The sequence below is a fragment of the Lipomyces doorenjongii genome (genome assembly GCF_038497915.1).
Source record: "Lipomyces doorenjongii strain NRRL Y-27504 unplaced genomic scaffold V1508scaffold_126, whole genome shotgun sequence".
NCBI lineage: Eukaryota > Fungi > Ascomycota > Lipomycetes > Lipomycetales > Lipomycetaceae > Lipomyces > Lipomyces doorenjongii.
In genome coordinates, this window is record NW_027118193.1 from 1 (window position 1) to 27,829 (window position 27,829).

General features: G+C 47.3%; 12 protein-coding genes across 12 annotated transcripts; 3 read left to right on the forward strand and 9 right to left on the reverse strand.

The window, feature by feature from the left end:
• Positions 1–252: 252 nt before the first annotated feature.
• On the reverse strand, positions 253–1,224 carry V1508DRAFT_427611 (uncharacterized protein). Its single transcript, XM_066941699.1, has one exon. It carries the CDS (start codon positions 802–804, stop codon positions 382–384), a length of 423 nt encoding a protein of 140 aa, XP_066792489.1. The 5' UTR covers positions 805–1,224; the 3' UTR covers positions 253–381.
• Positions 1,225–1,928: 704 nt separating this feature from the next.
• On the reverse strand, positions 1,929–2,871 carry V1508DRAFT_427613 (uncharacterized protein). Its single transcript, XM_066941700.1, has one exon. It carries the CDS (start codon positions 2,813–2,815, stop codon positions 2,240–2,242), a length of 576 nt encoding a protein of 191 aa, XP_066792490.1. The 5' UTR covers positions 2,816–2,871; the 3' UTR covers positions 1,929–2,239.
• Positions 2,872–2,997: 126 nt separating this feature from the next.
• On the reverse strand, positions 2,998–3,459 carry V1508DRAFT_427614 (uncharacterized protein; the record flags this gene model as incomplete). Its single annotated transcript, XM_066941701.1, has 1 exon — positions 2,998–3,459. A coding segment is annotated over one exon (209 nt), but the record flags the coding sequence as incomplete, so codon positions are not given.
• Positions 3,460–3,575: 116 nt separating this feature from the next.
• On the reverse strand, positions 3,576–4,430 carry V1508DRAFT_44284 (uncharacterized protein). The gene is made up of 2 exons (XM_066942360.1): positions 4,408–4,430; positions 3,576–4,355 (listed from the first exon to the last, which is right to left on the reverse strand). Exon 2 carries the CDS (start codon positions 4,172–4,174, stop codon positions 3,692–3,694), a length of 483 nt encoding a protein of 160 aa, XP_066792492.1. The 5' UTR covers positions 4,175–4,355; positions 4,408–4,430; the 3' UTR covers positions 3,576–3,691.
• V1508DRAFT_44262 (uncharacterized protein) lies at positions 4,318–5,062 on the reverse strand. The gene is made up of 2 exons (XM_066942343.1): positions 4,408–5,062; positions 4,318–4,358 (listed from the first exon to the last, which is right to left on the reverse strand). The coding sequence occupies exon 1, from the start codon at positions 4,972–4,974 to the stop codon at positions 4,510–4,512; it is 465 nt and encodes a 154-aa protein (XP_066792493.1). The 5' UTR covers positions 4,975–5,062; the 3' UTR covers positions 4,318–4,358; positions 4,408–4,509.
• Positions 5,063–5,619: 557 nt separating this feature from the next.
• Positions 5,620–7,480, forward strand: V1508DRAFT_427619 (alcohol acetyltransferase). Its single transcript, XM_066941702.1, has 2 exons — positions 5,620–5,795; positions 5,849–7,480. Exons 1-2 carry the CDS (start codon positions 5,690–5,692, stop codon positions 7,318–7,320), a joined length of 1,578 nt encoding a protein of 525 aa, XP_066792494.1. The 5' UTR covers positions 5,620–5,689; the 3' UTR covers positions 7,321–7,480.
• Positions 7,481–8,431: 951 nt separating this feature from the next.
• V1508DRAFT_361737 (uncharacterized protein) lies at positions 8,432–8,662 on the reverse strand (the record flags this gene model as incomplete). Its single annotated transcript, XM_066937200.1, has 1 exon — positions 8,432–8,662. A coding segment is annotated over one exon (231 nt), but the record flags the coding sequence as incomplete, so codon positions are not given.
• Positions 8,663–9,715: 1,053 nt separating this feature from the next.
• On the forward strand, positions 9,716–10,328 carry V1508DRAFT_427623 (uncharacterized protein). Its single transcript, XM_066941703.1, has one exon. The coding sequence runs from the start codon at positions 10,114–10,116 to the stop codon at positions 10,321–10,323; it is 210 nt and encodes a 69-aa protein (XP_066792496.1). The 5' UTR covers positions 9,716–10,113; the 3' UTR covers positions 10,324–10,328.
• Positions 10,329–13,378: 3,050 nt separating this feature from the next.
• On the forward strand, positions 13,379–16,413 carry V1508DRAFT_44339 (OPT oligopeptide transporter protein-domain-containing protein). The gene is made up of 2 exons (XM_066942384.1): positions 13,379–13,614; positions 13,668–16,413. The coding sequence occupies exon 2, from the start codon at positions 13,668–13,670 to the stop codon at positions 16,260–16,262; it is 2,595 nt and encodes an 864-aa protein (XP_066792497.1). The 5' UTR covers positions 13,379–13,614; the 3' UTR covers positions 16,263–16,413.
• Positions 16,414–17,378: 965 nt separating this feature from the next.
• On the reverse strand, positions 17,379–20,187 carry V1508DRAFT_427629 (glycosyl hydrolases family 31-domain-containing protein). The gene has a single exon (XM_066941704.1). The coding sequence runs from the start codon at positions 19,881–19,883 to the stop codon at positions 17,469–17,471; it is 2,415 nt and encodes an 804-aa protein (XP_066792498.1). The 5' UTR covers positions 19,884–20,187; the 3' UTR covers positions 17,379–17,468.
• An 859-nt stretch (positions 20,188–21,046) lies between these two features.
• On the reverse strand, positions 21,047–23,084 carry V1508DRAFT_427631 (uncharacterized protein). The gene is made up of 4 exons (XM_066941705.1): positions 22,935–23,084; positions 22,796–22,887; positions 21,939–22,742; positions 21,047–21,887 (listed from the first exon to the last, which is right to left on the reverse strand). The coding sequence occupies exons 1-4, from the start codon at positions 22,998–23,000 to the stop codon at positions 21,173–21,175; spliced, it is 1,677 nt and encodes a 558-aa protein (XP_066792499.1). The 5' UTR covers positions 23,001–23,084; the 3' UTR covers positions 21,047–21,172.
• Positions 23,085–25,381: 2,297 nt separating this feature from the next.
• On the reverse strand, positions 25,382–26,885 carry V1508DRAFT_427634 (Aldo/keto reductase). The gene is made up of 4 exons (XM_066941706.1): positions 26,649–26,885; positions 26,446–26,595; positions 26,291–26,389; positions 25,382–26,231 (listed from the first exon to the last, which is right to left on the reverse strand). Exons 1-4 carry the CDS (start codon positions 26,778–26,780, stop codon positions 25,644–25,646), a joined length of 969 nt encoding a protein of 322 aa, XP_066792500.1. The 5' UTR covers positions 26,781–26,885; the 3' UTR covers positions 25,382–25,643.
• Positions 26,886–27,829: the final 944 nt, after the last annotated feature.

Below are 27,829 nucleotides of genomic sequence, written 5' to 3' on the forward strand. Positions count from 1 at the left end.
CGGAGAAAAATTCTTGATAAATATATTCTCTCTCCGTGAGAAAGTCGCCCTCGGAGAGAGAAAGTCGCCCTGTCAGACAATTGTTTGACTTATTTTGATACTGCGCTTATTCGTATACACATTTGTTTCCTGAGGATGTTATATTTGACTTTTTAAATTTGATTAGAGAATATATGAATTATCCGCCATATCCGCCATATCCGCCATCGGCTCCGCCAATCCAAAGGATCGCGGATACGTATCCGCGGCGGATATCCTATCCGCCAAATCCGCCTATCCGCCTATCCGCCTACAGCCCTGATTCAAATGTAGTGGATTAGTCAGAAACGCTCTGGTATAGATTGGTTAGTTTACTGTAATACACTAAGTGTATCAACTCGTTTAAGTCGCGTTATAGTTGCTTGGTCCCATGGACTTATCTACCTGGTTCTCTGTTGCCTCATTCCATATAATTGCAAGATGTGGCCGAGGAGCGTATTGGCGCGCAACCTGCAAAATAGCACCGTCATTTGGATTGTCGAGCCCATGCTTTAGCCCGAGATGGTCAACAAGCAGTGCTTTATCAACAACAAACTTGCAAAGAGTACAAATGGCGACCGTCCACGTTGGCATGAACCCCAGGTCCTCCATTGAGCGGATCTCGGAAATATCGCTTGAGCGGATCTCGGAAATATCGCCACACGTAACCAGTGTCTCGGTGTCATCAATTCTCCGCTCACTGCTGTGTAGGTCCTCTGAGGGATCCTGAATTGGCTTCGGTTCAGACGGACGCTCTTCCTGAGCCCTGTCCCTGTGGCGGTCCATTTGACGTCTCAGGCTCCTGACACATGCTGCCGTGGCCGTACAGGTGGGACAAGCATACTGTAGGGCTGTTGACGATACGATATCGGCACTATTTTTCCATATCGTCAATCGGCATCATCTAACTTAATGTCTGCCGATATATATCGTCAAACGGCATCGTCTAGTGGGAAGTCTGCCGATACGATATCGTCGTAATTTGACGACTGCCGATACGATATCGTCACGGATAATTGGAAGTGGCCCGTACAAATTGGGCTCGGGCTCACCTACCAAAACGGAAAAGTCTTGTGCCGTTGGCATCATTAACTCATCCAGATTCATTCATCCTAAACGTGTGACACAGGTTAACAGAGCGTGTAAGCAGTAAGCCGTCGTTGTAGCGAGCTCTCGAACTTAGAAATAGTAACCACCAGATTATAGGAAGAGAGAAAAGATGAAACAGTCACGTGACCATATCATCAGGCACGGTTCATCAAACTTCGCGAATCATCTTGACTTGTTCAAGCCATAGCCAATCGTCAGATGAGAACGGTGGGATGTTCGTTTGTAGCTCTAAAAACTTGTTGATTTGACTTTTGGCTTGAAGCCCATCATTCAACATCCGAAATGTCGAATTCCACCCTGTCTCAACATCGTATTGGGTGAACTTATTTCGCAGGTTAAGAAAGTAGTTGCAGAGTTTTCCTTCCATTTCTGCCTTCGCTGGGGGTTTCTGTCAATCCAAAGGGCGAAGATTCTAAGCTTGGCTAATGGTCCTGTCGAGGCAAATCGAGATATTCCATCGCTGAGGTCATTACCAGCAGAAAATGCCTCGTCAATATTGTCAGATTTTAGAGTTCGGAGTATATCCTTAACGATAAGGATCAAAATATGTCCGAGGCAACGAACAAAACTTTCCTCTACTTGGAATAACGGCTCCTTCTCAGGGTTTTCAGCCTTGAGGCTGTTATACAAACGCCATTACTTCGTTGTTCCTTGCATTGTCAGCGGTGATGGTAATCACCTTGAATTGCAGTCCTAGTTCTACGAGTATTTCTTTGACCGCGGCTGCCAGGTTCTCTCCACTGTGTAAACCACGGAGCTCAGTAAATTCCAGAACCCTCTCTCGATATTCAAAATCCTCGGTAAGCCAATGGCCAATAATTCCTATGATTGGGAGATGGTTCTTGCTAGTCCAGATGTCGAGTGATAATGCAATGGTCTTGCAAGTAGAATCAAGCTCTTCTCTTAATCGGAGACGCTGTGTTGGAAAATCCTCAACAAGTCGCTGCCGAACTGTATGGCGTGAGGAGAGAGGGAGGGTTATCCCTGGGATATCACAAAAACTTTTCTGAAACGCAGGAGATTCAATAGTCGTAAATGCTTGTTTCTCCGTAACTATCCAGCGAAAAGCTCCTTTCGAGAAGTTGCTGGACTGTAAGATTCTGTTTCCCTTTTAAAAAGTCAGCGATAGAAGGCTGCTTTTTGTGTCAGAAGCTCCAGGGATAGAGTCAGGAGCGTAAATTGAATGCTTCTCCAGATATCTTGCCATGTTCCATGTTTGAAGTTGAAGTTTGCCTTGCCGAATCTGTAGTCTTCCAATTACCCTGAATCTCAGTTTGTTCATCGATATAAATGCAACGGATATCACGGTCGGTAAGCCTCTTGCTTTTGTCCTCTTCATTATCCATGACCGATTGTACTCTGTAGTCTCGAAATACGCCCACATCCACTCAGTAGCCGGCGACGCTCTTTTGCGTGGTTGAATCGTGCAACTATCTTCCGAGATGATGGAAGAACTGGAATCCACGGTTACTGGGCTTGTAGGATACTGAGAAATTGATTGAGAGAGAAGGATTTCGCAATCTGGACTATCAGCGACGCCAAAAGTCAATTCATCCGAGAGGACAGAATCGCGTGCCATCGGTAATTCTTGCATACGATCTTCGAATGCAGCTACTTCATCACTTCCGTCATTCAGAAGACGGTAATCCAGGCGTCTCTGGCGGCTGGGTCGAGAACTATGGTCCATATTTGTTGCCTAAACAATTACACAAGCAAATATCTGCGAGTTGGATATGGACTTCTGGGCCCATGACTGGAAATCAGCAGGTTGTGATTGGACAAAGGGGATTTCGGTCACGTGATATAATCACAATTATCGGTACGGATCCGATATCAGAGCCGATTTCGCCGATATAGTATCGGCAGACTCCAAAATATGCCGATAAAATTACAAATAAATATCGGTAGACTTTTTATTTCGCGGATATCGTATTCGTTGCGTGAAAAGTCGCCGATATCGTATCGTCAACAGCCCTACCAATAAGCAATGAAAATTGAGAAAATTTTACTAAGAATACAGTTTCGCACCGATGGGATAATAACAGCAATTTAGCAAACCTTCTCTCTCCCTCTGCACAACCGCTCTACATGATTAGCATAACAATACAGGATTGCCGTCTAGCTAGATAACCGGAAGTTGGGATATAATGCCGTTATTCCTCTTTGAACATAAAGCGTTGAGTTTCCAGGGGCTGTGGCAAAATAAAGGAAATTACGCATTGCATTTCCAGATAGCCGACATTGCGGAGCGCCCGGCTCTGCAACGGTAATCACAGCAACTTCTTCAAACCAAGGTGAAATGGCAGTTCCATCTGCCTCGGTTATCTTCATCTCTATAACAATCTGTTGCCGATATATCCCACCAGTAGCCGTTGAAAGAAAGAACGGACCGAGCTTTCCTGTGTACGAATGAGGGTTGTAACCCAGAAGTACCAAATCTGTTGTGAAAATCTTCTGCGTATTAAAACCAGTATCATATGGATAGGGACAGTTCCGGGTTCACCCTCCAACGAGGATGAATATGATCCTGTACATCTAGAACCCTGGTACCGATGTAAAATTTTCACAAACTGCATTCGTACTTTGTACCGGGCTCCTCCTGATTATTGACCTTTTTCATGACCTCCGTGTACACAATGTCCAATGCTGGCCTAGAAATCGCTGTACACAGGTTGGTAGTCTCAGTCTGGTTTCGAATTTCCTGCCGCCCGCGCAAATTCTCGTTTGAACTCAGGATGCTGAGCTGTTCTACTCGAACTCTTTCTCGGTGATTTATCTTGCCTGCTGTACTGAGATTCCCAGAAGACGATGTCAGCCCACCTTTCATTGCACCATGACTATCTTCCACCGGCGAAGTGGAGCTAATCCCAAGGTTCGGGTGTTTACGAATATGCACTTCGGCCCAGCGTTCGCCCTGGCCATTCAGCCACCACTGGGTTAGAAAGTAGCTGACTGGTTCTGACAGATAGTCGTTTTGGAGCTGAGTCAGCATGCTACCCTGATCTTGCTCCTCGAGAGGGCTCGCAATCTGTTTGATGCATTTCATGAATGCATAAATTCGTGCATAGTCTGGAAAAACTTGCGGCAATCCTTCAAGATATTCTGTTCAACATGCCACCTACAGAGCTGGTTGACTGTCGTTGGGAATACCGTGGACAGTGCCTTCATGAGAGCTTTGTCCGCGTCGGTAATGATAACAGGGGGAGTCTGATCTGGGAAGACAACCTCTTCTGATCTGAATGTTAGCTTGGCCATTGTGCAAATTATAGTTTCACTCACTCAATTGCTGCATAACCCATGTGTATGAGCTTGCTTGCTCCCTTGTCACAAAGCACAAGGCCACTCGGATCGTGCGCTTATTGCTGTCGACTGTCACCATATTCACCAAGGGCATTTTAAACTTGTTTGTCTTGTATGTAGCGTCAAGGATAACCACCTGACTGTACAGGCTTGCCTTTCGAATGTGTTATCCATAGTCAATTTTGTTCGGTATATGTAGCCTTCACTCAGCAAAGATTCGATGAACTTTGCGATTGATGCACCTTGCGTCTGCGTATGATCATATGACCGATTGTAGACGTCCCTGCCTAGCAAGGATAGCCCATATGTGTTGTTTACAACAAACGCAATTGACGTGTAGGACGCATTTGAGTGCCGGACGAGATCGAGCATCGTTTCTCTGGCTCCAGCACCCAACGGTCGATTCTCAGGGTATGCAAGTGGGTTAATGCCTCGGAGTTCGTGGTTTTCGTGTTGGTCAACAAGTTGAGTAACAATCCACGTCCGAATTGGACATCTCTGGAACTGGAACGCGTCGTTTGCTGGCACAGCTTGTGTAGTAAACATCAGGGTAAGTCAACGTAGCGGTGCACAAATTGGCACGACATGAAATTTTAGAGTTCCCAAAGAGGAATAGCGCGCTGAAGCTCCACGATTCTCCATAATAAAACATAAGTTAATCACAAAATTGTGGCCCCTCCTGATCGTCTTATCAGTCCCCAGTTTATCCGCAATGCCAAACACTATGATGTCGCCCACAAATTGGAGATTCGTTCCTTGATATCAATTCGATGAAGCTTAGCTACTATTTGTTGGAGGCTGCGGTTCCCAGTTAGCATTTTCACTAAGAATGTGCCGGATTTATATTTTGACGTTTTCTCGTTCCTAGGATTTGCATAACTTATGTACTCTCCCTCGCTATAATTGAAGTGGGAATTCCTGTAGACTATATACCACATCGCTGGCCTGGGTGTCTGGGCTCTGTCCCGCCTGGTGATCGCTATCGCCTGCCACGTGGAAACTGTTCGAGGCGGCGAAAGGCCCAAATTATGCGTGTAAGCGGTCTGCCTCATATCGAGCTGCTCGTTAATTTTGTTGCAGTCACATATGGTCACAATCCAGAAGGGTTAGCTTGTGGGCCGAAGGCAAATGTTGAGTTTTCAGCCGCATGCTTGGGTTCAGGGCATCTAAATTTCGGGCTTCATCTCTAGGGTGACAAGCAATTACATATAGAATATACAATATAGCGCAGCATTTAATATAGATCACTTGAATCTCAGCGATGTCGTCCAGACCTAACACGGCAAAACCTGAACTTATCTTTGAGCACGTTAATCGAAGCTCGAGGTCGCAATCGGATAGTAAATATGAACTGATTCGTAAGGCAGGTAAGTATGGAGTGCGATGTTATATATCACGGCCCGGCCAACACACAGCATAGGTCCTCATGAGACGATGTTTAACCTCTTCCATGAACTTGGAATTCAATCAAACATCTTGGTCGCCGCAACCTACACCCACAGTGACAAGCGTGGACTAACTGCTCCAGCACTCTTTGAAGCCCTTCCGGTAGTTATTAATCAGCATCCCGCACTCGGCATTATAGGCGTGGACCAACCATCCCAACGGAAGAAGGGAAGCCATAGACTGTGGGAAGCGCGCTTGAACACCGTCAACTTGAGGGACTGCGTTGAGTTTGTGCCGCGCGATGGCAGAGACCAAGGCTTACAGCGGATCATTGAGAAGTCACATAATGAATGGTTTGATACTAAGGATAGGACACGGCCCTTATGGAAGCTTGTGATTGTAGATAATACACATGCATTGTTTATTTACCACCATATGATTGGCGATGGATTGTCAGGTTATGCATTTCATCGGAGTTTACTGGCGGCACTGAATGACATTGAAGCACAGAAGATAATAGACCGGATTTCAATTGGCAACAAAGGGTCTATAGTCAATATACCGACTACATTACCGCCGGGCCACTCCCAAGCCCTATTTCAGAAAAATGTCTCGATCATATACATTGTTCATGCCTTCCTGTGGTGGATAATTATTCGACTCATCTTCAGTAGCGAGTCGTTTTTGTTCTCCGATGCGACCTTCACCAAGAAATATCCAACACCCACAAATCCTTTCCCGAAAGATAAGCGTACAGTCACCAGGATTGAAAGCATGAAAATCAACTGTACAACGAAGGAGAAGTGTCTCGTTGCCTGCAGAATTCATAATACGACATTAACGGCGGTGCTGCACACCTTGATTCAAGTAACTTTGGCAGCAGATATTTATCCCAAAGCTAAGATTGGTTTTTCGCGAGTAGCGGTGGACATGCGACGATATATGAAGGACAACAAAGGTGTCGATGTCATGCTGAACGCAGTTGGTACCTTTGCAGATGCTCAATGGTTAGGAAGATATCGCGAAGCCGGAAGAGATCTGACGATTGTCGGAGGTATTGGAGACGGTCTTTCTCTACGAGCGCACTTATGGGATCTAGCTCGGCGGTACGGAGCCAGACTCCACGAAGATATAAATGAGTCCAATACAGCTTTGAAAGAGTACGTTGCTGCAAAATTAGTAGGCGAGGATAAAGAGGAATTTGTTTCTCAGGGCTTCCACAATATCCGTTTGTTCACGAACTACTCACTTTTAGTGTCGAACCTTGGCGTCTTCCGGCAGATTAGAGGAGAAATTTCTGGTGGATGGAACATCAATCACGTAGAGTCCTCAACTGCCGCTATAAAAGCAAGCGTTGGCAATGCTGGCATAGTTTTCAACGTGGCTAGTGCCGAATTGGGTGCACTTGTTATTAACGCGTCGTACGAAGAAGGAGTCTTAATGCCAGAGACGGTGAGGAAAGTCATCGAAGGCCTCGAGAAGCGATTGAAGTTGTTGATAGAATGACCTATGTTGATGATTTTATCTCGTTCGTAAACTCTTTGGTAGGGACTAGGGCAAAATGAGCTTACTCCAGGTAGATATCTTAGATATATAGGTATGTGTGAGAGCGTATAAGATATAAAAAATTGATTTAATATGGAGCTTAAATCTATTTATGAGTGGTGCAGCGATTATAAATTTTAATAGCCATTGCAACCACTGCCAGAGCAAGTGCAAGACGATCTTTCTAATCAGGCTGAGTAGTATTCATGGGATTCTGCCAACCTTCCACAAACGGTCTGCTGCTTTGTAAGCCCTGCTACTTCGAGTAGAGACAGGATAAATTTCTTAGGGTATAATTGCGAAATTGCTAAGTAAATCCAGAATCTGCAGTATCGCTGCACTAAAATATGACGCTCGTCCGGCCGCTGATATACTCTATTCATGTGAAGTTCTAAAGATAGATAGAGATGAAATAATGACTGAAGTTATGACCTTAAGAGTCTAGCTATTAATCTTACTAGCCTCATGAATATTTCAGCTCTATATATCCACAAATACAACAATAGATTTGACAAAGAGATATGACAAGTGGAGATTGAAGCTATACTTCCGACAGATTTAATGCAATCACCATAATGCAATAGAAGGGACTAGCTTCACATGCACTATTGTATCGTTTTTGTAAGTTGTTACCGAGTTTTTGAGAACAGTATTAGCCACTTTTCGGTGGAGTGGATTTTAAAGGAACTTGGACCCTCGGGCATAGTCAATTGCATTACTCGCCATGAGGCTGCTAGAATAAAACCTTTAGCTGCGGAGCGGCATGATTCGGAAGTAGACGGAGTTTGAACTCTGAGAACGATACATAAACGTCGCTCAGACTCCTAGCAACAAGCGTAGGATCATTTGCACTCTTCTTTATACGTTATTGCACAAAGCTCATAAAATCATAACGACTATTCGCACGAAGTCGCAAACTACATATACTAAGCAAATATCGCCTGAATCGATACAAACCGCCATACAACTATTGCCACGAACCTACTTGGGGTCCAAATCCACCAACTGGGACGGTACGCAACGTCGCAACGCCGGCGCCATCGACACCCGCAGTTTGGACCGTTGTCCCCCACTACTTTAGTGAATGCCCAGTATATTGAAACGCGAAGAAGATTAGGATACCACTAAACGCCATGCCGGCTGTAAGACCAGACGACAATATATAGTTATACTTGGTCCACCACATGATGTAACGACGCCGGATTAAAAACATGAAAATAAACGAAAAATACATTCCTGGTGTGAAATAGGAAAGATTGTATGTCGCACCATAACGTGTGATACCCGAGAGGATGACAACTGGATGAACATATTTGAGATATTTGACGTAACGACGTCTCTGTCTAAGCGCCGACGCGGCATTGTCCTCGCCTCCCGTGCCGGTCCACGAGGCATCAAGGACGGCGCTAAGGTATCGTCCATGTTCAAGTTTGGCGCGGGCCGATGTGGACTGGACCGCCGAGCAGATACGAGTACAAGTGCGAGGGCTCTTCGGTGACCGGGACCCTGACCATGACGCAAATCGACGACCCGCAGTAGCTCAGTGAGAGGACGCGGATGCGGCGCCAGAAAGCCAAAGCAAATGCTGTCGGCAAAAAGACTGTGGCTGACTCGACCGGCACGCCGAAACACTCGAGATGGCGTTCCCGTACTTGACGATATGCACCGCTTCGCGTGGATGTTACTGCGAGCGGTTAAAGAGTCCTGTGATCCGGTGCTGAAAGAATCTACACGCCGCGGTATATCGAGAAGGAGAGCGAGCTGCCCTGGGTGGTTGGATGCGTTTTTATGGCTGCTATTGGCCACGGGGGGATGCCGGACTATAGGCCCATGAAGTCCGCAGCAGACACTCTCAACAACATGATTGGCGGCGGGGCCGGTCGGATATCGATCAGAGTTGCGAGGAAGATGGGCTTCGGCATCCAATTTGAAGTTGAAGAGGAGGAGGCTCAGGACGGCGGCGTGCCAGAGCAAGTTTTAGGCCCATGGACGGCCATGACGTCGCCCGCGCCGAACCCTGAATATTTAGTCTATATATTGGGTGACTTGGCCTACTAAAGGGTACTGTGCCGCTGTCCAACGATACTACTACGGCGGCATGGTCCGAACAGCTGTTCAACGCGCCAGGCTGACGAACGAGTGCGTCTGGTTGCCTCAACTTTCATGTAGCTTCAACGCTCCACAAGTGTTTAACGCTCGATTAACACATACATACACACTGATATTGCAATCCTACGTCGAAGTTAAGAAAACCATTGCAACAACCGTAATCGATGGACGACGTCACGAAGTAGCAATCCACCTAGACGACGTCCAAGCGCTCGCGTGAAATCCAATGTCATTAAAAGACAAAAGTGTGAAGAACAGACGGTGCCTGGACAGTTTCCAGACGGAACGGATTGGAATGAGGTCGCGCGGCACGAGAAATCTCAAAGAACAATGGCCAACTTTCTGATGCTGCTCGACTGGTTCGAAGAGTTCTCCGTTTCCGTGCTTCACCCTCCAGAAGGAGATAGCAAGAAGTACTTTCGACATAACTGACCTAGGCCTTCGATTTCTCTGGTTCGACAGTTTTTCACTTGGATAGCTCATACACACAGAGATATTGATGGAAATGACAAGATTCGATTGTCGACCATGGCAGGTTATGTAAACACATTCTGGGGCGCCGTGAAGTTCTTCAAAAACCAACGAGACCGAGCAGCATAAAGTTTGGCTTACAGACACGTTGGCACTCGAGAGACGCTGAATCTTATGGCCGGAGACAAACCTATGGCTTATCCACAGGACGTCACATTCTTGATAAGAATTCTCTTTCGGCCGGAGGTTCTGGCTAAGTATACATCTATGCACCAGGTTCTTCAGTTTGTTCTTCTCCTTAACCTTTCCATTGACCTAATGAGTCGGATAGGGGAGCTCTTAAATACGGGAATCCGCAATGAACGCTGTGGAGTATACCTCTAACGAGCCGTTGGTTGAGCTATCTGCTCATCTGGCGTCGGGTGACTTTCTGGGCCCATCTCCAAGATGACGGCTCTATTAAGTTCAGCGTCGTTCTTCGTATCACTGGCACGATGGGACAAAAGCGGACCCTCCCCTTGTTAAAGAAATACCGCTGCATAGCTTGTCTCCTGAAGCAGGTCTCGAGGATTCTTGCCTGCTCATAATTATATCTCGCAATACTTGAAGGGCACCTCGATGGTCTTGCGAGCATTCAACGGCTTCAAACTACCCGCACCGGAACGATAGTTCAGATCAACGAGTCATCCTTGGACTTGCCTGTCCACCTTGACTGGCGACTTTATGGGAGGGCCCATGCCCTATCATATTTTTCGTAATTGGCTACACCTGGTCTCAAAAGCTGCAGGAATACCAGGGGGTCGACGATAAATATCGTCAAACGGCAATCGTCAGACATAGAAATGCCAATATCCTATCGTCGACGATATCGTATCGTCAATATCGCTAAAATGGCAACAGCCTATGAGCTGAACTCAGTCTGTGGATTATAGGGGTTGATACGGTTACGCTACCATCAACTCTTGAGATTATCGTAAAGTTAAATGCAAAAATGAAGCTTTAATCGTACAGCAATCGTACAGTGTAGTGTAAAATCGTACAGTAATAGTACAGTAATCGGATTCCTAATCAGGGTTACAACTGTTGCACAATTTTTGTCCTCTGAAATATTATCAACAATTAGGTATATCTACTCATTAATGCATATGCTGTGGCGTTGACGCCTTCGACATGGAACCTCCTACACGTCCTCGTCGCCTGCCAGCTGTAGATCACTAGCTATTGAATGATGGGTTGAAAGGAGAGGAGCGGGAGCAGAATGTCTCGGTCGCCAGTAACTGACAGTCAGCAATTGAGAGCATGCTTGAGCTAGGACCGGAGGATTCTAGTAGCCAGACCGTCTGTCAGCCATTTTCCTAGAACTTTGAGTGAGGAAGCTCAAGGGCATGACCTCTCGTCCGCAGTCCTCGCGGACGATAGGATTTCTTCAAACATGGAACTGCGAATCACTAGTTCTGGGAGCAGTTTGAAGTTACAACTATAAATCAACAGTGGAAGCCTAAAGATCCAAGAAGCTTAGGAACGATCAAAAAAACTGGAGCTCACGAAAATCTGATCGCTGTTACTGCAGATAATGCTAGTGACAATGGCCTTAATTGTTAAAGTCTAGGCTTCAAGCAGAAAGAAGAAGCTTATAACATACGATTTACACGATTTTCAAGGTCGCGAGAGCTTTATTAGCTTGCTTGGCTCATGTGCTTAATCTCATAGTCAAAGATATTCTTAAAGTTTTGAAGTATATTGAGTAGTTACTTTTATATCGGATGTCCGGTTCAGTTGCGCGTTGACGGGAAACAAATTTGTACCACAAAAACACTGGGAGGTCAGTCTGCTAGTCTGCTATCTATAAAATGAGATGATACTTGTGTACAATGATTTTACTAGCTCTTACGCAACCTGACCCTAACCCTGGCCCACCGGTGCAGCCAGCCTGAGCTAAAAATTGCGGTTCTGGAAGATCTCGATACTCTGGCAAAGACTTCCATATCTGGCGAGCTTTCTCTATAAGAAGATCTCCGGTTGTGATTCCCCCTTTTGCTTCGATAAGTGTCTGCCAGTTAAGGAGGATACGTTCAAGCAGAGCCCAGTTGGCCTGTCGCTTCCGGGAAAACGAAGAGGGCCAAGATACGTAACGGGGACGGATATCTGCGAATATTCCCCTTCGCAACAGCCCTACTCGCAAATCGTATCCAAGTGCGGAACGATCTAAGCAAAGCATTAATTTGCATGCATGAAGCATCCTTGGCATGAAGCTGTCCTTGGCTCGAAACACTGTATGTGACCGCTAGACATCTTACTTGATGCGTTAGCGTCAAAACGGGGACCGGAAGGGGAACTTAACTTACCGCCATTTGGCATTAAGCAGCATCAACTCCTCCTTTACGGCTATTGCTATCTTTGTGCGGTCAATTCTCACAGTTTGACTAATCCATCGCGTCGGCGCTATTAATGCAAGCGACTGCTCGAGATTGAAAGTGGAAGCGATACGCGGGAATTGTCGTTCCTCTGAAGTAGCGTGGCGCTGGTTTAGGTGCCAAGTGAATCGATAGCACGGCGCTGTATTGAAAGCTTTGTCGCGCCGTTTATCTTGGTCTGCATCAATATCACATAGCTTGTCTCACAAGTCACTTCGTACGTAGCCCTACTTTCCAGTTTTGGTCACTCGTCTCCATCCGTCTTCCAAATAATTGGCCCACCTTCTTATTCAGAAGGATTATTTATGCTCGTATTGTATATTTGGAATCTAATTTCAAATCGCAGTGCAGCTTATAAATCGGGCGATTGGAAAGTGCACTTGAAGCGCATGTGAGCGCTTGGGCCGACTCTTAAACTAGCGGCCCTTAACATGACCGTTACTTATCCTTATCATGCGGTCATCTTTCCACGGCCCGGCCCCGCTATCTCTACAAAGGACGCTAAGGCAGTCAGGTAAGCGAACTTTTGGTTTATTATCGACATCCTAAGATTATCTTAGTGGTATTTGTTATCACCATCATGAATAGGTAATAGCAGCGATACAGCACTAGTGCACCAGATTGCGGCGCGGGAACTGCGGGTCTGTGCCTCAATTTTGTCCTGGGTATCCGCCCCACGCCGCTGGCTAAGATGTGATGCATGCGACTTTGTTAACTGCTCTTCATTTGATCTCGATCATACTTTCGAGGTATCTGTTTCTTGTCACACTAATGTCGGATAAGGTATAAAACTTAATTGCACAAGAAGGTGGCATATCATCAAAATTATAGTCGCTATGGAACTTCTCCGGTTAGAAGTGCATATTCCACTGACCATGCCGACGTGAGTACGGGGAATTGCGGTACATTGCAGCGCTAGTTGTCAAAGGAAGATAAGATAAGCTTCCACATTAGTGCGACTGCGGTCTAAACATTTACCTAAGATACGCTCACGAACGCCGTATCGTTAGCTCGTATGCAGCCGAATGGTGGAATACTATTCGCTAAACCTTGTCTCAATTTCAGGCAATTAGGCGGACTTTGTCATCACGCTTTGTGGCATGGATAACGCGATATAATGTCTCCGCCAAAATGAGCGGCGACCCTCCTATATAATTAGTAGCACGTCGCGGCTGCTAGAGACAGTACGAAACACAACACGGGAAAAATATTCTAGGTGCAAACAGCCAATATAAATAGGTTAACCTAGTCGAGAGCTCAGGTACGGCTGTCGTATGGCTGACATACAATCAACAAATTACTTACTAGTTATAGATGGCGGACTACTTAGAGAAAACTGTCATTTCCAATGGTCTAGGGACCATATCCATACGAGACTCCGACTCGTACTCCGGCAGCAACCCTGAGAAGAAGGCGCCAGTTGAAGTCTTAACTGTTCAAGTCCATGAGCGAGATGCCATACTTGATCGCATACGGTCTTCGGACGATATGGGAGATATTTTAACTGAAGATGCGGACTTCATTATCGAGAAGATGATGACTATGGATGCAGTTGAAGCACTTGAAGTGCTTAAGGACGCTCTGGAGTACTACGGTGACGACATCAATTTTCCGGAGAAGACTCTGCACAAAATGAATTTATTACTGGAAGGTGAAGAGCGTTACGGTCTCGGCGAAAATATCTACGATTTGGATCTGCGTCTTGAGGCTTGCTTGGTCAAGTATCATTCGCCATACCCGGAGGTGCGGTCTGTGTGCAGTCCCATTGATGACCCCACTATCCCCGCTGAGACATTCCGCGCGTACGTGAATGGTCTCTTTTGGGTCGCAGTAGGAGCATTCATCAATCAATTGATGAGCTTCCGTCAGCCGTCCATCTCATTGTCCTCGAAAGTTATTCAGATCTTGATCTATCCATGCGGAGAGGCATTAGCTCGAATTTTGCCAGCCAAGAGAGTGTCACTGGGACCATTGAGCTTTCATTTAAATCCAGGTCCATGGTCTTTCAAGGAGCAGATGTTTGCAACCATTATCGCAAACGTTGGCGCCCAGACTGCTATCTTCAATTCGTATGGTCCTACCATGCGGTTGAAGCTATTCTATGGTGAGACTTGGATCGGCTACGGATTTACAGTGGTCATGGGCTTGTCTTGTCAGTTTTTTGGTCTTGGCATAGCAGGCGTTCTCCGACGTTGGGCCGTCTACCCATCAAAAAGCGTCTGGCCGACTGTGCTTCCTACTCTGCAGCTCAACAGGACATTACTGATACCTGAAACCAGGAAAAATATTAACGGCTGGACGATCTCAAAATACAAGCTCTTCTGGACTGTCATGTTCGGCACATTAGTTTACTTCTTTATTCCGGACTATCTGTTTACCGCACTAAGCACTTTCAATTGGATCACCTGGATTGCGCCCAAAAACAAGAATTTAGCATTTGTTACCGGGTCCAGGATAGGCGCGGGTTTCAACCCGATCACATCGTTTGATTGGTCTGTTATCAATAACTCGCAGCCCATGAATGTTCCATTTTACACTGTCGCCAACCGCTACATCGGAACAATATTTGCGGCTATTACCATGCTAATTATGTTTTACACCAATTACAAGTTTACTGCATATATACCGCCAAATACTAGCAACGTCTATGACCGATTTGGACAGCAATATAATATTTCCAAGGTACTTGTTAACGGAAGTTTCGTTCAGGAGCGCTATGAGGCTTATTCGCCGCCATATATCTCTGCGGGCCAATTGATGTATCAGAGTGCTGCATATGCAGTCTATACGTTTGGATTTGTGTATGTGTTTTTGAGCGAGTGGAAAATTGTTAAGGAAGCAGTGACTGGATTTTTCAAGAGCTTGAAAGACCGGAAGCTATCGAATTATGACCGATACAAGGACCCAATTTCAGTCATGATGCGGCAATATCCGGAGGTCCCGGATTGGTGGTTTGTGATAATACTAGTGATTTCTGTTGTTGTTGGCTGTCTAGGGGTGAAGTATTTTCCCACTACAACTCCAGTCTGGGTTATCATTATAGTCTGGTTGGTATCGCTCGCGTTAATCATTCCTTTCATTGTGCTTTATGCCTCCACTGGTTACTTCATGTCCATGAACAACCTCGGCACAATCCTTGGTGGCTATATGGTGCCCGGAAATGGAATCGCTTGCATCTTTACCCGAATGTTTGGTTACAGCTTGGATGAGCAGTCAGAAACATTTGTGGGAGATCAGAAACTTGCCCACTATGCGAAGCTTCCGCCTCGTGCTGTCTTTCGAGGTCAGCTCATCGCGACAATTGTTCAGATTTTAGTCACGTCCGGCTGTATGGAGTTTTTATACGTGGGCTTGGCAGACTTTTGCACCTGGACTCAGCCAGCGAGATTTGTCTGCTCATTTGCTCATGAACTCTACGCTGACACTTTACTGATGGGTGTTGTTGGTCCACAAAGAACACTAGATTTCTTGTATCCAACTATGAAATATGGGTTTTTGATTGGCGCCGTTCTCGCGTACCCTTTCTTCCTTGCACGGAAGTTCTTTCCGAACCAGCTGCGTTACTTCCATCCAGTACTTTTCCTTGGTGGCTTCCTTCGTTTCGGATCGTTATATAATCTTTCGTACTACACTCCGGGGTTCTATGTATCTGCGTTGTTCATGTTTTTTGTACGACGCAGGTACCTCGCATGGTGGGCTAAGTATAATTACATCCTCTCATCTGCATTGACCGCCGGTGTTGCATTCAGTGGGATACTTATTTTCTTGGCCTTGCAATACAAGCCTAAGAAATTAAAGTGGTGGGGAAATACTGTGTCTACTGCAGGTGTTGACGGTGCGGGTACAGCCACACTAAGGTCAATTCCTAATGGTGGATATTTTGGCCTGCCTGAAGGTAGTTGGCATTGATTTTTTAGCTCCGGGTGGTTTGTTATGTTATACGGAAGGTTAATGTTATGAATGGTTGGTACATGCACAGTTTCATATGGTAGTCTGCAGATCGTACCGTTTAGACTTGGGGGATTATTTGCTGTTGTAGATATAATGTCAGTTGTTCAAGTGCACGATCCCCTATTTCATGTATTCGACTGTAGCCTTCCTGATGGCTTGTTGACCCAGTAACAGAAAGCCAGCCGCTCCCACCAAACTGTCACCTTCCAAGCATCCGAGCATCCGAGCATCCGAGAGATTATCAGCAATTAGTTCCGTACTAATGCGAATACGATAATATCGCTTTTATGGTAAACTATTCGTAATATTCGTAAGTTTTCGCGACAAGTAAAATATGAAATCACTCCTCTCCGGCGCGCCGCCCCCTTATAAACTGCCCTCGACAACATCGACTTTCTCATCTTCTCGGCGCTCAGCGAGTACCTGAAGAGTTCTTCCTGTGTTTAATGTTTAACAGTTCTTTCGACAGCCACCCCGATACAGGAATAGCTAAATAATCTCTTGCTGCGGCTGCCATGTGGGCAACTCACCCTGATTCAGTCGCCGCACGCGTCAGGGGCATCACTGAACCCTATACCCTATGCGTGGCTCGTCCTTACAACTAACGTTAACGACCTCGAAGAAATGGACAACTTCCAGGATGCTCACCTAGGACGACATAACTCCAAGGCCATCATTTGGATTCAGAATGACATATACCCAATCCGAGATTATAACAGGAATATAACAGAAAAAGATATCCTGCCCACCACACTATACCAGATGCGTGAGTAATGCCGTTAGAGCTTATTCTTCACGAAGTTAGTCATACCGTTTGATTTTAAATGCTCAGTCAAATGTCTTATCCGCCAACCGTCTGAGCTAAACTAATTCACCTTACCGTGACTCCATTCCGGGCGACGAGTTGGAACCTGGGGATATTCAGGATGATGAAACTTCTTTTGATGGAAACCAGTATTTGCGGCAGCAGAATTTTTTATAAGACATTTCCACAACACTAGGAATTAGAAAGTGGAGTCGGGCCTCTTAGACACACAAGAAATAAAGAAATAAATTGTATTTACTCTATATTTTCCGATTTACAAGTCAAGAATAACTACATATGAGCTAGAGAACAAGGTGGCAAAAGTGGTGTACTTCTAATCCACCGTATGCAAACTCGCCTCAAACATGGGTCGCCACCAGATATTCAAGTATTGCATCCAGTAGCGCTAAGTCTAAGCCGAGCGCACGTAGCTGCCCAATACGCGCACTGAGCGGCACGTCCGAAGTGACTGCCTTCCAGATGCTTAGCTTCAGTTCGAAGCTGATCTGTGCGTCATCAACAATTGGATATATTCGTACGGAGGCGTCAGTGGGGACCAGCTTGGGCTGCCTGCCAATATCCACTGTGAATTCCTTATCAAGTGGTATTGGACCCAGATGCACTACTGTGCCGTAAAAGTTCTCCTCTGTGACTACCGCAGCATGCTCTCTGTCTTCAATTACTACATTGACCGTTTTCGGTTTGGGAAGTGCTGGGAATCTCAGTGTCCACTCGCGTGTGATTGGCGCCAGAGAGATCACCGGAGATGTCGGGCCGATGCGAATAATACCGCTTTCCTGCGAGAATGAGATCGGTGTGCGAGAAAACTGCACGTCATCCACAACTACTCCGGTGCCGTCGTCTTCGAGCAATTCGAAAGTCCCATCTGCACCAACCACAATAATAACTTCAATGGCTGTCGGATTGTGTCCACCATTGCGTGGTTCCGCAGCAGCATCGAGTGGCACAATGGCGCCTTCTGCAGCAAGGACAGGAACGGCTTTGAGGGACCGGTGCAGCCATAGATGGCGATCACCATCGTAAACGGTCCCATTAAACACGTCAACATATCGGCCTGGTGGCAGCCAAGCAAGAACACCACCAAGCCTTGTCCGAGGGTCTCGTGGCGTGGTTACCGGCGCTACGATCAACTCAGACCCAAAACGGTATTCATTGCGGTTGCTGTAGGCTTCATCTCTTTTTGGGTAATCCCAATATATAGGCTGCACAAGAGGTTCGTTATCACGCGCTGCTCGCACATTCATAGTGTACATGTACGGCATCAGCCGATGACGGAGTCGCAAGGCTTCAATCATGTTTTCGCGGGCTTCGGATCCAAAAGCCCATGGCTCTTTTGTGTTGAACGGATTATTCGATGAATGCAAGCGCAATATAGGCGAGAAAACACCAAGTTGCACCCAACGAGTAGCAAGCTCGTCATCCTTGCTACCAAATATATGACCACCTATGTCATGACTCCACCAGCCGTAGCCAATATTCGACGCCGTGGCAGTGAACTCCGGCTGAAAGTCTAATGATGCCCACGTGACGACTGTGTCGCCGGAAAAACCCACCGGATAACGATGACTACCAGGGCCGGCAAACCTGGAAAAGGTAAGCGGGCGTCGCCCATCACGGGCATTATCGAGAAAATGGAAGTGATTGAGCATCCACAGTGGATCAATGCCAGGCGTGCGAGAGTATTGGCCCTGCTGCCAATCGACCCACCAGAAGTCAACGCCCTGGTTCTCAAGTCGCCGATGCAAGACATTGAAGTAGACATTTAGAAACTCACGATCGATGACGTCGAATGCAATCGGGTCCCCTGACGAGACGTCACGGCCGAGTGCCTGTGCGACCTCGTGGTAGCCATCCTCAAAGCTGCGAATGCCGTCAGCAGGATGCACGTTCAGGGTTGCCTTTAGATCCCTATCGTGCAGAGCAGTGAGAAATCCAGCGGGATCTGGGAAGAGCTGCAAATTCCAGCTGTAGCCCGTCCATCCGCTGCCGTGGACAGGATCTACATCGACGATATGCCAATCCATATCGATGACTCCAACCGAAAGTGGTACACGTTCCGTACGGAATCTGTCCATCAATGCAAGATATTCGTCTGCTGTGTACGGATAGTAACGACTCCACCAGTTGCCCAAAGCCCAGCGTGGTAGGAGGGGCTGATTACCGGAGATGGCATAAAGTGCCCGGATCGCAGCGCGATAGTCATGACCATAGGCAAAGAGATAGCCGTCCACACGATCACCTGACGGACGAGGGGCCACCCAGTCGTCCGATACGAAAAGCATTGTCTCGGAGTCATCTATTACGGCAATACCGCAGCGAGAGATAACAGCAGGACCAAGAGGAATACGGCCATCTGCTAGATCGAGGGTACGCGCTGTGCCGTAAAGTTTGTTTCGGCCCTCTAGGTCAATGGGTTCAGTTCCGTATCGCCAGACGCTTTGCCATTCCGTGATATTTCCTCGAACTTGTGCGCTGAGACCGCTCGCACTAAACCGCTTTTTATCGTAAACTAAACGCACTCTATCTGTGATGATCTCCAGGTCATAGCCGCGATCGATTACTCGGAAGTGAGGGACTGGCTGTTGTCGTCGTACAGCAAATGTGGACGCACGGTCTTCGAAGATGCCGTCAGCCGCCCACTCGTAGCGTAAGAGCCCGTCAGCAAGCACCGAAAATCGATATTGACATCCATCGCCACCGACAACGGCTGCTGGATCTGCAATAGGGCTGATTGAAAAGTTTTTGTGATGCATATTGGAAAGCAACCCGATGAAAGCGATTCCAAATCAACTGAAACCCCAATACACTCTCTTGAGATGCTGCGACAACAATTCAACTAATAGAGCGGAGAGGTTATCCGAGTGAAAGTGGGCTCTATATAGATAGACGGTGACGTTTGTAGAACGTGACATCCACAGACTAATATTAAATTGACGACCAGTTGGCAACAAAGCTGCGAATAGACGCTCCCTCTCATTACCAATTACTTTCAGAGCAAAATCGGCGATACTTATATTATCCGCCAATTCTGCTGCGCCTGATAGACAACGGCAAGCCTAAAAACTGTCATAATGACAGGTTAGAACTATATCTTAAGCGGCAGGACTCCGCGCGGCGCTCTCGGGTATACTGCGGCGAGACTCGTCTCCGTCGGTGCTACTTCACAATGCCGAGCCCCGCCGGACTGCGGCGCTACTATTACCGATGCTGCTGCGGCGTTGCCCACAAAGGCCGGCTGGCAGATCATCACGTCTCAGCCGAAATACCGTGCCCATTAGTCTGCATGACTGCTTGTCTACAATTGAGATTTCAGTGGGTCCGCGTTTAACGCTAACACTTTGTATACTTTAATGTAGCAAGTGCGCGTTTATAGCTAGTTACCACGCGTTGTTCTACTTTTCTGTTCAGCGTAACTTAACCGGTTGGGTAATATTTAAGAGCAATATCAACCCCGCCCGTTGAATATATCGAAGCTTAACAAGACTGATAGAGCTCTCTGACGAGCGGACGCTGCACAAGCTATTGGTCATCTCACAAGCTAAGCCGCGTCGATCTTCAATACCGATTGGGAGGTCGCAATCATCGCTAACGAGTTGGATAGGAACATCTCGCCGGCAAGTCGTACCCCGACTGCCTGAATGATCTCTCTGTACTGAGAAGGACTTGGATCGTTTGTGTTGTTTGGTCGACGGCAGCAGTTCGCCATTGAGGTGATACTGAACATATTTTATAACGAGAGGGGTTTGCCTACAGGATCCGGATAATGGAACCAAAGGGATTGGCATAGAGTGAGCTATTTCAGCGGAGGCTAGAGAAGGTCAGAAGTACTGCAGTTGATCTACTAATGGCGTGACGTCCTAGTTGGAAGCTTCGAAATCAGTGGCAGCGTTAGGAATATCAAGTAAGCATGGATATTGTCGATGTTTATCTACGGACTAAACCTCTGGCCATTCACTGCAGCGGTTCAAAAATCTATCATTTCATGCATTCACATATTTCACGCGTTCAACCAGAAATTTTTAAACGGGCATAATTCCGATTATCACGACGATGTTAACCCTGCAACAGCCAACATTAACGGCACCAAGTACGGATGTTGTCCGCCTCCAAATGTAGCTAATAGTGCAATAAACTGGTTCAAGACCTCGATATCCGATGGCACTAATTTAGAATCCGCAATTCTAGTCCTCCACAATGATGGGTAGCACGATACTCCCACGACCGCACTGCTCGCAATATCATAAAACTTTCCTATAAATCCGATTCCATGAACTTCAAAGTTTTCCATTGTGAAATATTTACTGATCCGCATTGTATCCCGTGCAATATCCATTGCGTACCCAACATTCAGTTCCCGGAAGCCGTCAGGAGAGTCTCCTTCGCTTAGGAGACCGTGGGACTGGCAAACGGTCCATACCCGATTATGCAACCATTGTTGTGAAATCGCAATATCAGCTATCTGATCCTCGCCGAGTAAATTATCATCTGCATTGCCTTCCGTGTAGACTTCTGATATGAGTTGATGCATGTTAAGCGCCCTCTCCGCAGTGAAGTTCGTACAATGGTTTGCGGAACTCGCAGCACATTTCCCATTCCAGCAGTCTAAGATGTCGACGTCAACAACGCCATATAGGCTGACAAGCTTCGTTACGCCAAATGCACCCAAGTGACTTTGATGCTGTGTAGAAAAGGCGGACCGCTGGAGTCGAGATAGTAAGTTTTGTGATAACGCGTACTTTCGTGCAACAGCATGGGCGCTAGCATTGTTAGCATAACTCCTATGAGTTGACGCAGAGACAACCACTCACTGTTCCGTCACAGCTAACATCCTATATAATGTTGCCCTCTTCCACCATTCCTCAACAGTAATAGTCTTGTCGTCACGCGATTGCGCTTCCATAATTTCCGCCAATGTCATCGCCTCACGCAACCGTAGCCACGCAGCAAGCGGTAACTGCCGATTGTCCAAACACATAAATAGAAAGAACGACGTAAGGATACTGTCGACACTAGGCCTCTCCACAAATAATGGATCCATATTTCGCATTGCGACCGCGTCGTCCATTAGTGTCTGTGCGAGTTGGGCCCTCTCGCAAAGGGTCTGTTTGTCCTGCAGGACGACATCGCGCTTGAATACGGGCTCCAGTAGTACGAACGCGCAGATTGTGTGAACAAGCGCACCAAACTCGGGGTTCTGCGTATTTTCGCGGGCCTGCAGGCGTGTTAATAGAGAAGTGCAGTCGACTAACGGATAGAATTTCGACATTCGCCACGCATATGAATGTACCAAAGAATCCATCGTGCGCATGTCGACTTTGACCGATTTTGGAGCACTACATGACAGGTCATGCTCGTTGCTAAACAGCTCCGACTCTAGACTTTCCGGAATATGCAGGAAAAGAGAACTAAAGAAATCTGACTGAAGGAGCATATCGCTTGCAGTCAGGCCCACTCCCGTCGTGACCGACGGAACAAGCTCATTATTTAGTGATACTGTTAGTGCTGACGATGAATTTTGCATAATTATTGCTACTTCTGGCGTTCTCATAAAATTGACGACGTCTTCCGTTAAATCGGATGACTGAAGTGACTCAAGCTGAATCAGCCCGCGTCTGTTCGGGTTAATTTTCGCGCACAATCTTCAGCAAACAAAATTATTACTTACTTTCCAGACGGCCCCTTCTTTTTTCGAGGCCTGATATACGAGCACTCCAAGGAAAGACGACTGCATCTCGGACACGGTAAGGAACGACCACACTACTCTCGTCAGAAGTGAAGCAGGCGTTGGCACAAGAAGTCCCTACCTTGACCTTTCGAGACCAGCACTGATCACAAGCACGAGCATTCTGCAAACTTGCAGAAGAGACCATATCTGAAATGGGCACGAAAATGGCAAGGTCTGGATCTGTACTCCGATGCTTGGAAGATGTGGGGCAAATAGGGCGACGAGGAACGTAGCGCACGCGTCAAATCTTGTGGGGGCCAACTGTGTCACGAGCCCGCCGTCGCACTCTAGCAATCGAATTTGCAGCCAGCCCCACGACTGCATTACAGTTCCAAAAATAGGGTTAGTGCGAAAGTCCATACCAAGTGGTGTTGCCGGAGGATGGGCCAAATACAGTCTCAAGACACCGTACAGTGGACTGACGGATTATTGGTGGACTGAGCGGAAGGTTCATAAGTTCCACGGTTATCTCATAGCTCTGTAGTAGCAAATGTAAACAATATTTTATGCTTAAATTCATATTTATTTCAGCCACTATGTCCACAGTAAATAACCAAACTCTATTATTACGACATTGACTGGGGAAGATTACATTACAAGCGGTTAAAGAATGGTATAATTGCCGTCGATGAGAATATCACTGCCAGTATAAAAGGAGCTAGCATTGGATGCCCAGCCACATAGCGCAACCAGCTAGTTCTTCAGGTTGGCCTGCCTAGGCCGCCCATGGGAGTGCGAGACTTCGATCCATGATAATAGCCTTCTTCGAATACGGTGTTGAGAGGAGTATCCATATAGCCAGGGGATATCTCGATGAGTTTGTAAGTACATTGCGGATTACGCCAGTTGACGATAGATCCCGACATGGATCCAATAAAAATTATAAAACCTCCTCTGCCGGTGGCAATCATGAGCTTACCAGCAGCCTGTGCCCAGAGAAAGAAACCGTTCAGGTTACGTCAATCACTCTGCGGAACTTTTAGGCTAGTGGACTTCGGCGCAGATAGTATGAGAATATCGATTCGACCGAGGTCGCGGACATCGAGATGGTCAAATTTAGCATCGACGCCGAGCCGCTCACAAGCGCGCTGTCCAAGATCGCTTTGTTAATAGCGATCCCAGAGAGGCCAGCAGCGCAGAGACCGTCAGCCAGAGTAGCCGAGACCTAACGCCAGCTGAGGCGGCGACTGGAGCAACATCCCTTGAAGCGTCTGCTGGGAAACGATGGCAATTTCCTGGATTGACCTGGACGGAGATGCTGGATCGGTGACAGGTCGAGCAAGATGCGACCGAAGGAACAAATCTATTTTTTATTGCTAAGTATATATGTGGAGCAGCGGGTTCAGGATATCCGGTAACGGGACTACGTTGGCGAGTGGTGCATCAATGTTCACCAAATAAGCTCGGAACAACGTGTCAAAGCAGATCCACGCGCTTCGTACCATGCGATGGTACAACCACTTACATCCAATGGCGTAAAAAAGCCGGCCACGGGCCAGAGACGGGAGATTTCCAACTACCAGCGCGCTGAACCAGCCAAGTTAATTGACAGTTTTTAGTTTCCACTAAGGTGCCAAAGCAATTCAATTCGCTGAATGGAATTTGTATTTGACTTGGGCGCACGACTCCCGCGAATGAGCAAGCCAACAATGAGGGGTATGATAAACGCAAAGCTTAATGGTATCCAAACGTCCGCACCGAGGAATGTTGACGCACCGTGTGCGGCGCGTGCGGATCCTTTTCGCCGACCGGCGCAACCTCAAACGCCGGAGAAATCCAGCTAAATTTGTTCCTAGTGGCCTCATCATCTATAAGATAGCGAAATATTTCCCGAAAGAGTAGCTCTACATCATGTAGTGCAACCTTCCTCAAGAAAACAATTATGCTTGTGGCGCATGTGCCAGCAACGCACAAAGATGCTAATTCGTTTGCTCTGGAAAGGGACGTACACAATCACATACCATGATGTAGTCTAGTCAATCAGATTGAGACGCGTGTATGGTCTGTAGCGTGCCTTACTATAGTGCAAATCACCCACCGGACTCTGTACCGGTGGACCGATGAGCTGGCCGTCGCTCAGTAGAGCCAGTCACGTGGTATTTCTGTGATGATGTTACATACGCGATATTTTCACCTCAACTAAACACCCTCTAACCAAATCGCTCGCAATGTACATTCGTATTCGTATTCGACGCGACTCAGAGCGCGCCAGGAATAAACAAATCACTCGCGCTGGGTTCTGTAAAGCTCACTGAAGAAGGAACCTTTGGCCCGACTACTCATCCTTGGTGGCCACTATTGACAGTGTAACACCAAAGGACTCGGGTGAGCGTGCAAATCAAAATGACGCGGTTCAGGGGCGTCCGTCGCCGCGCTTCGACGCCAACTAGCACGGAACACGATACACATTGTAACACAATCGCGCTCGGACGCACCTGACTCGCCTTGGCGTCCGTGTTAAACCCTGGTCACAAAATGTCTCCTCTGTCCCCGCTGCATTGAGAGTGGAACCAGGCGTGACAGGAGAACCAAGCCACTTGGTCCACTACCAGTGCTAGCGACGCCTTGTCGACAGGCGTCAAGCGGGAGAGCTATAAGGAATATTTTCCCACTTTCCGGGAGGATTTACGCCTTTGGCCAAATAAATGTTCCTTTCTATAGATTCTTGTGGTAATCGGAACACACGAAAGAAGGGTTGCTAATCCCTGTAATGGAATGCAATGAACCCGGCCAAGTGCTCGCACTTGCGTTACCATGTACTCATCACAGACCTAAGCCACAAATTCTTCTATTTCCCTACTGCCAGGTAACTATGATAATTATCCAAAGGCGCATCCTTCTCCACCATACTCCAGATGCCCTCAATTTTGGCGACAACTTCCTCCTCGAGCGGCCCGTCCTCTAACGCGTCCAGCGTCTCCTCCAGCTGCGCCGTCGTGCTCGCGCCAATAATTATCCCATCGCCATTCGCCGCCGTCAACGCACTGTGGAACACAATCCAGCGGTACGCCAGCGCCGCTTTGGAGATCCCCGCCGCTGACGCAATGGTGCCCCACTCTGCAAGTGCCTCGAGTAGCGACGCCTTGTTGTACAGGCCGTTGTACATCGGGCCAAAAGCACCGTTGACATCAAATCGGCCCGTCTCCGTGCCGGCCTTCAGTGCCTCGGGGGACTTGACCAGGAAGCCGCCGGCAATGGGCGAGTAGGCGTAGAAGGCGATCTTGAGCTTGTGCAGCAGCGGAAACAGGTCCTTCTCGATTTTTCGCGAGACGGCATTGTAGTTGCCCTGGAAGACAGTTGGGAGCACGCTCTCCTTGGACGACTGAATGTCGTAGATCTTCTGGACGTCGCTGGTCTTGAAATTGGAGAGGCCGAACTATGCGGTTGAGGTTAGCTGCCAAGTGCATTGCTTTTATGGGGAGAATGGCAACGTACATGTTTGAATTTGCCCGCATTGTAGATCTCGTCGATCGCGGAAAGCGTCTCCTCAATTGGCGTGGTTGGGTCCGGCGCATGAAGGAAATAAGTCTCAATCTGCTTGGTCATTAGATATATACCAACTTTGAAGGAGTGCCAGTTTTATTTCGTACGTTGCTGACGCCCAGTCTCTCCAATGTTTCGTCGATACCCTTCAGAACATTCTCCTTTGACAGCGCCCCAGGCTCGAAACAGGGAGCCTTACTGTGGATGATGAATCTCGCAGGCGCACCAGCCTTGTTAAGGGTTTCCTCGCTCTTGGTCTATTCGAACAGTTAGCCCGTCAATATGACAGAATTCGAAAGGCCATGCATACGTAGATGTAGGCGGTATCCAGATCCTTGACGTCATGCTTCTCGAGCACGCTGAATGTCTCTTGCAGTGTCTCCATGCTCTTCAACGCAACGGCCGCGGCGCCGTAGATGATCTTGACGCCGTTTGGAGACATCTTTTGGTAATATCAATGGTTCAACTTGTTCAGGGGTGTGTTGACAAGACAGTCCTGCAGAGGCTGCGAATCCTTTTGTAGCGGCTGCTGACGCAGAGGTTGTCATGGGCTTAGTAATCAAGATCCAAGATCTCGGAGATCCACGATCTTCTACACATCGCGACAGGCGTCGAGCTACAGCGGCGTAATCTACCTCTTTTTTTACCACGCTATGTCCGCTATGTCCGCTGAAAATCGGCCTATGTTGCAACAGTCCCATAATATCCAAATGGGGTTGGACGGTGGAGATGTTTGTAGAATAACTAATGCAAGTTGTGGTTGTATTGCAGTATTCTTCGTATATCAAGTCCGGCTCGTCTGTTTCTTGGTTGAATGTGCGTTGGAGCTTTGATTGGTTCCCCCAAAAAGTGCTTCTGACGTCACAAGCATGCTGAGGGACGATAACTACAACCCAGAGAGCACAGCGAAGAGCACAGTGAGTGACCAATCGGACGCAGTAATCTTCGGACCTGCCATCTTTCCATTACCCCGCTCCGTTTCACACACCTCCGTTTCATATCTCCGCTCTAGCTAGCCGTTTTCAGTTCGAAGCGTGCGTTTGATGCGGGGAGTTGCGGCCGACGTGTCTTGGTTTGCCGTGTGCTTGATTGGAGGCTTCGGAGCCGGTGTATAGATCGGCCGGGGGCATATAACGCAGCAATAGATCCCCGAGTCGTAAATCATGAAAAAATTCTAAAGCGTATCCAGAGTCCACCGACTACGTAAGATACCGTTTCGTTTCAAGATTTCATTCTACTGTAGTTCTAGCATTTGTCTTACTGAGATATTTAGTAATTGTCATTGGGCTGGATACAGCATTGGGGGATCGCTTTCTCGTTTAGTTTGTGCGTTCAATTCAATCTCCTAGCAAAAAACCCACAAAAACTCGCAAAACCCGCAAAAATGCGAAATTATGCAGAGTGTTTGGGAGTCTTTTGACCCCATAGGGGCTTCCAATCCACGAGGGACTTGCACTCACAGAAGCATTGCTGCTTCTATACACGCGGGGC

Excerpts from the sequence above, each read along its gene's own strand:
- V1508DRAFT_427623 (XM_066941703.1), top strand. The coding sequence starts at position 10,114 with ATGGCCGGAGACAAACCTATGGCTTATCCACAGGACGTCACATTCTTG.
- V1508DRAFT_44262 (XM_066942343.1), bottom strand. The coding sequence starts at position 4,974 with ATGTTTACTACACAAGCTGTGCCAGCAAACGACGCGTTCCAGTTCCAG.
- V1508DRAFT_427634 (XM_066941706.1), bottom strand. The coding sequence starts at position 26,780 with ATGTCTCCAAACGGCGTCAAGATCATCTACGGCGCCGCGGCCGTTGCG. Across the intron at positions 26,596-26,648 it reads TGGATACCGCCTACATCTAC|ACCAAGAGCGAGGAAACCCT; the intron begins GTATGCATGGCC and ends CTGTTCGAATAG. Across the intron at positions 26,232-26,290 it reads ATGCGGGCAAATTCAAACAT|TTCGGCCTCTCCAATTTCAA; the intron begins GTACGTTGCCAT and ends TCAACCGCATAG.
- V1508DRAFT_427629 (XM_066941704.1), bottom strand. The coding sequence starts at position 19,883 with ATGCATCACAAAAACTTTTCAATCAGCCCTATTGCAGATCCAGCAGCC.
- V1508DRAFT_427619 (XM_066941702.1), top strand. The coding sequence starts at position 5,690 with ATGTCGTCCAGACCTAACACGGCAAAACCTGAACTTATCTTTGAGCAC. Across the intron at positions 5,796-5,848 it reads TGAACTGATTCGTAAGGCAG|GTCCTCATGAGACGATGTTT; the intron begins GTAAGTATGGAG and ends CACACAGCATAG.
- V1508DRAFT_427611 (XM_066941699.1), bottom strand. The coding sequence starts at position 804 with ATGGACCGCCACAGGGACAGGGCTCAGGAAGAGCGTCCGTCTGAACCG.
- V1508DRAFT_44339 (XM_066942384.1), top strand. The coding sequence starts at position 13,668 with ATGGCGGACTACTTAGAGAAAACTGTCATTTCCAATGGTCTAGGGACC.
- V1508DRAFT_44284 (XM_066942360.1), bottom strand. The coding sequence starts at position 4,174 with ATGAAATGCATCAAACAGATTGCGAGCCCTCTCGAGGAGCAAGATCAG.
- V1508DRAFT_427613 (XM_066941700.1), bottom strand. The coding sequence starts at position 2,815 with ATGGACCATAGTTCTCGACCCAGCCGCCAGAGACGCCTGGATTACCGT.
- V1508DRAFT_427631 (XM_066941705.1), bottom strand. The coding sequence starts at position 23,000 with ATGGTCTCTTCTGCAAGTTTGCAGAATGCTCGTGCTTGTGATCAGTGC. Across the intron at positions 22,888-22,934 it reads GCTGGTCTCGAAAGGTCAAG|TGTGGTCGTTCCTTACCGTG; the intron begins GTAGGGACTTCT and ends TGACGAGAGTAG. Across the intron at positions 22,743-22,795 it reads AAGAAGGGGCCGTCTGGAAA|ACGCGGGCTGATTCAGCTTG; the intron begins GTAAGTAATAAT and ends TAACCCGAACAG.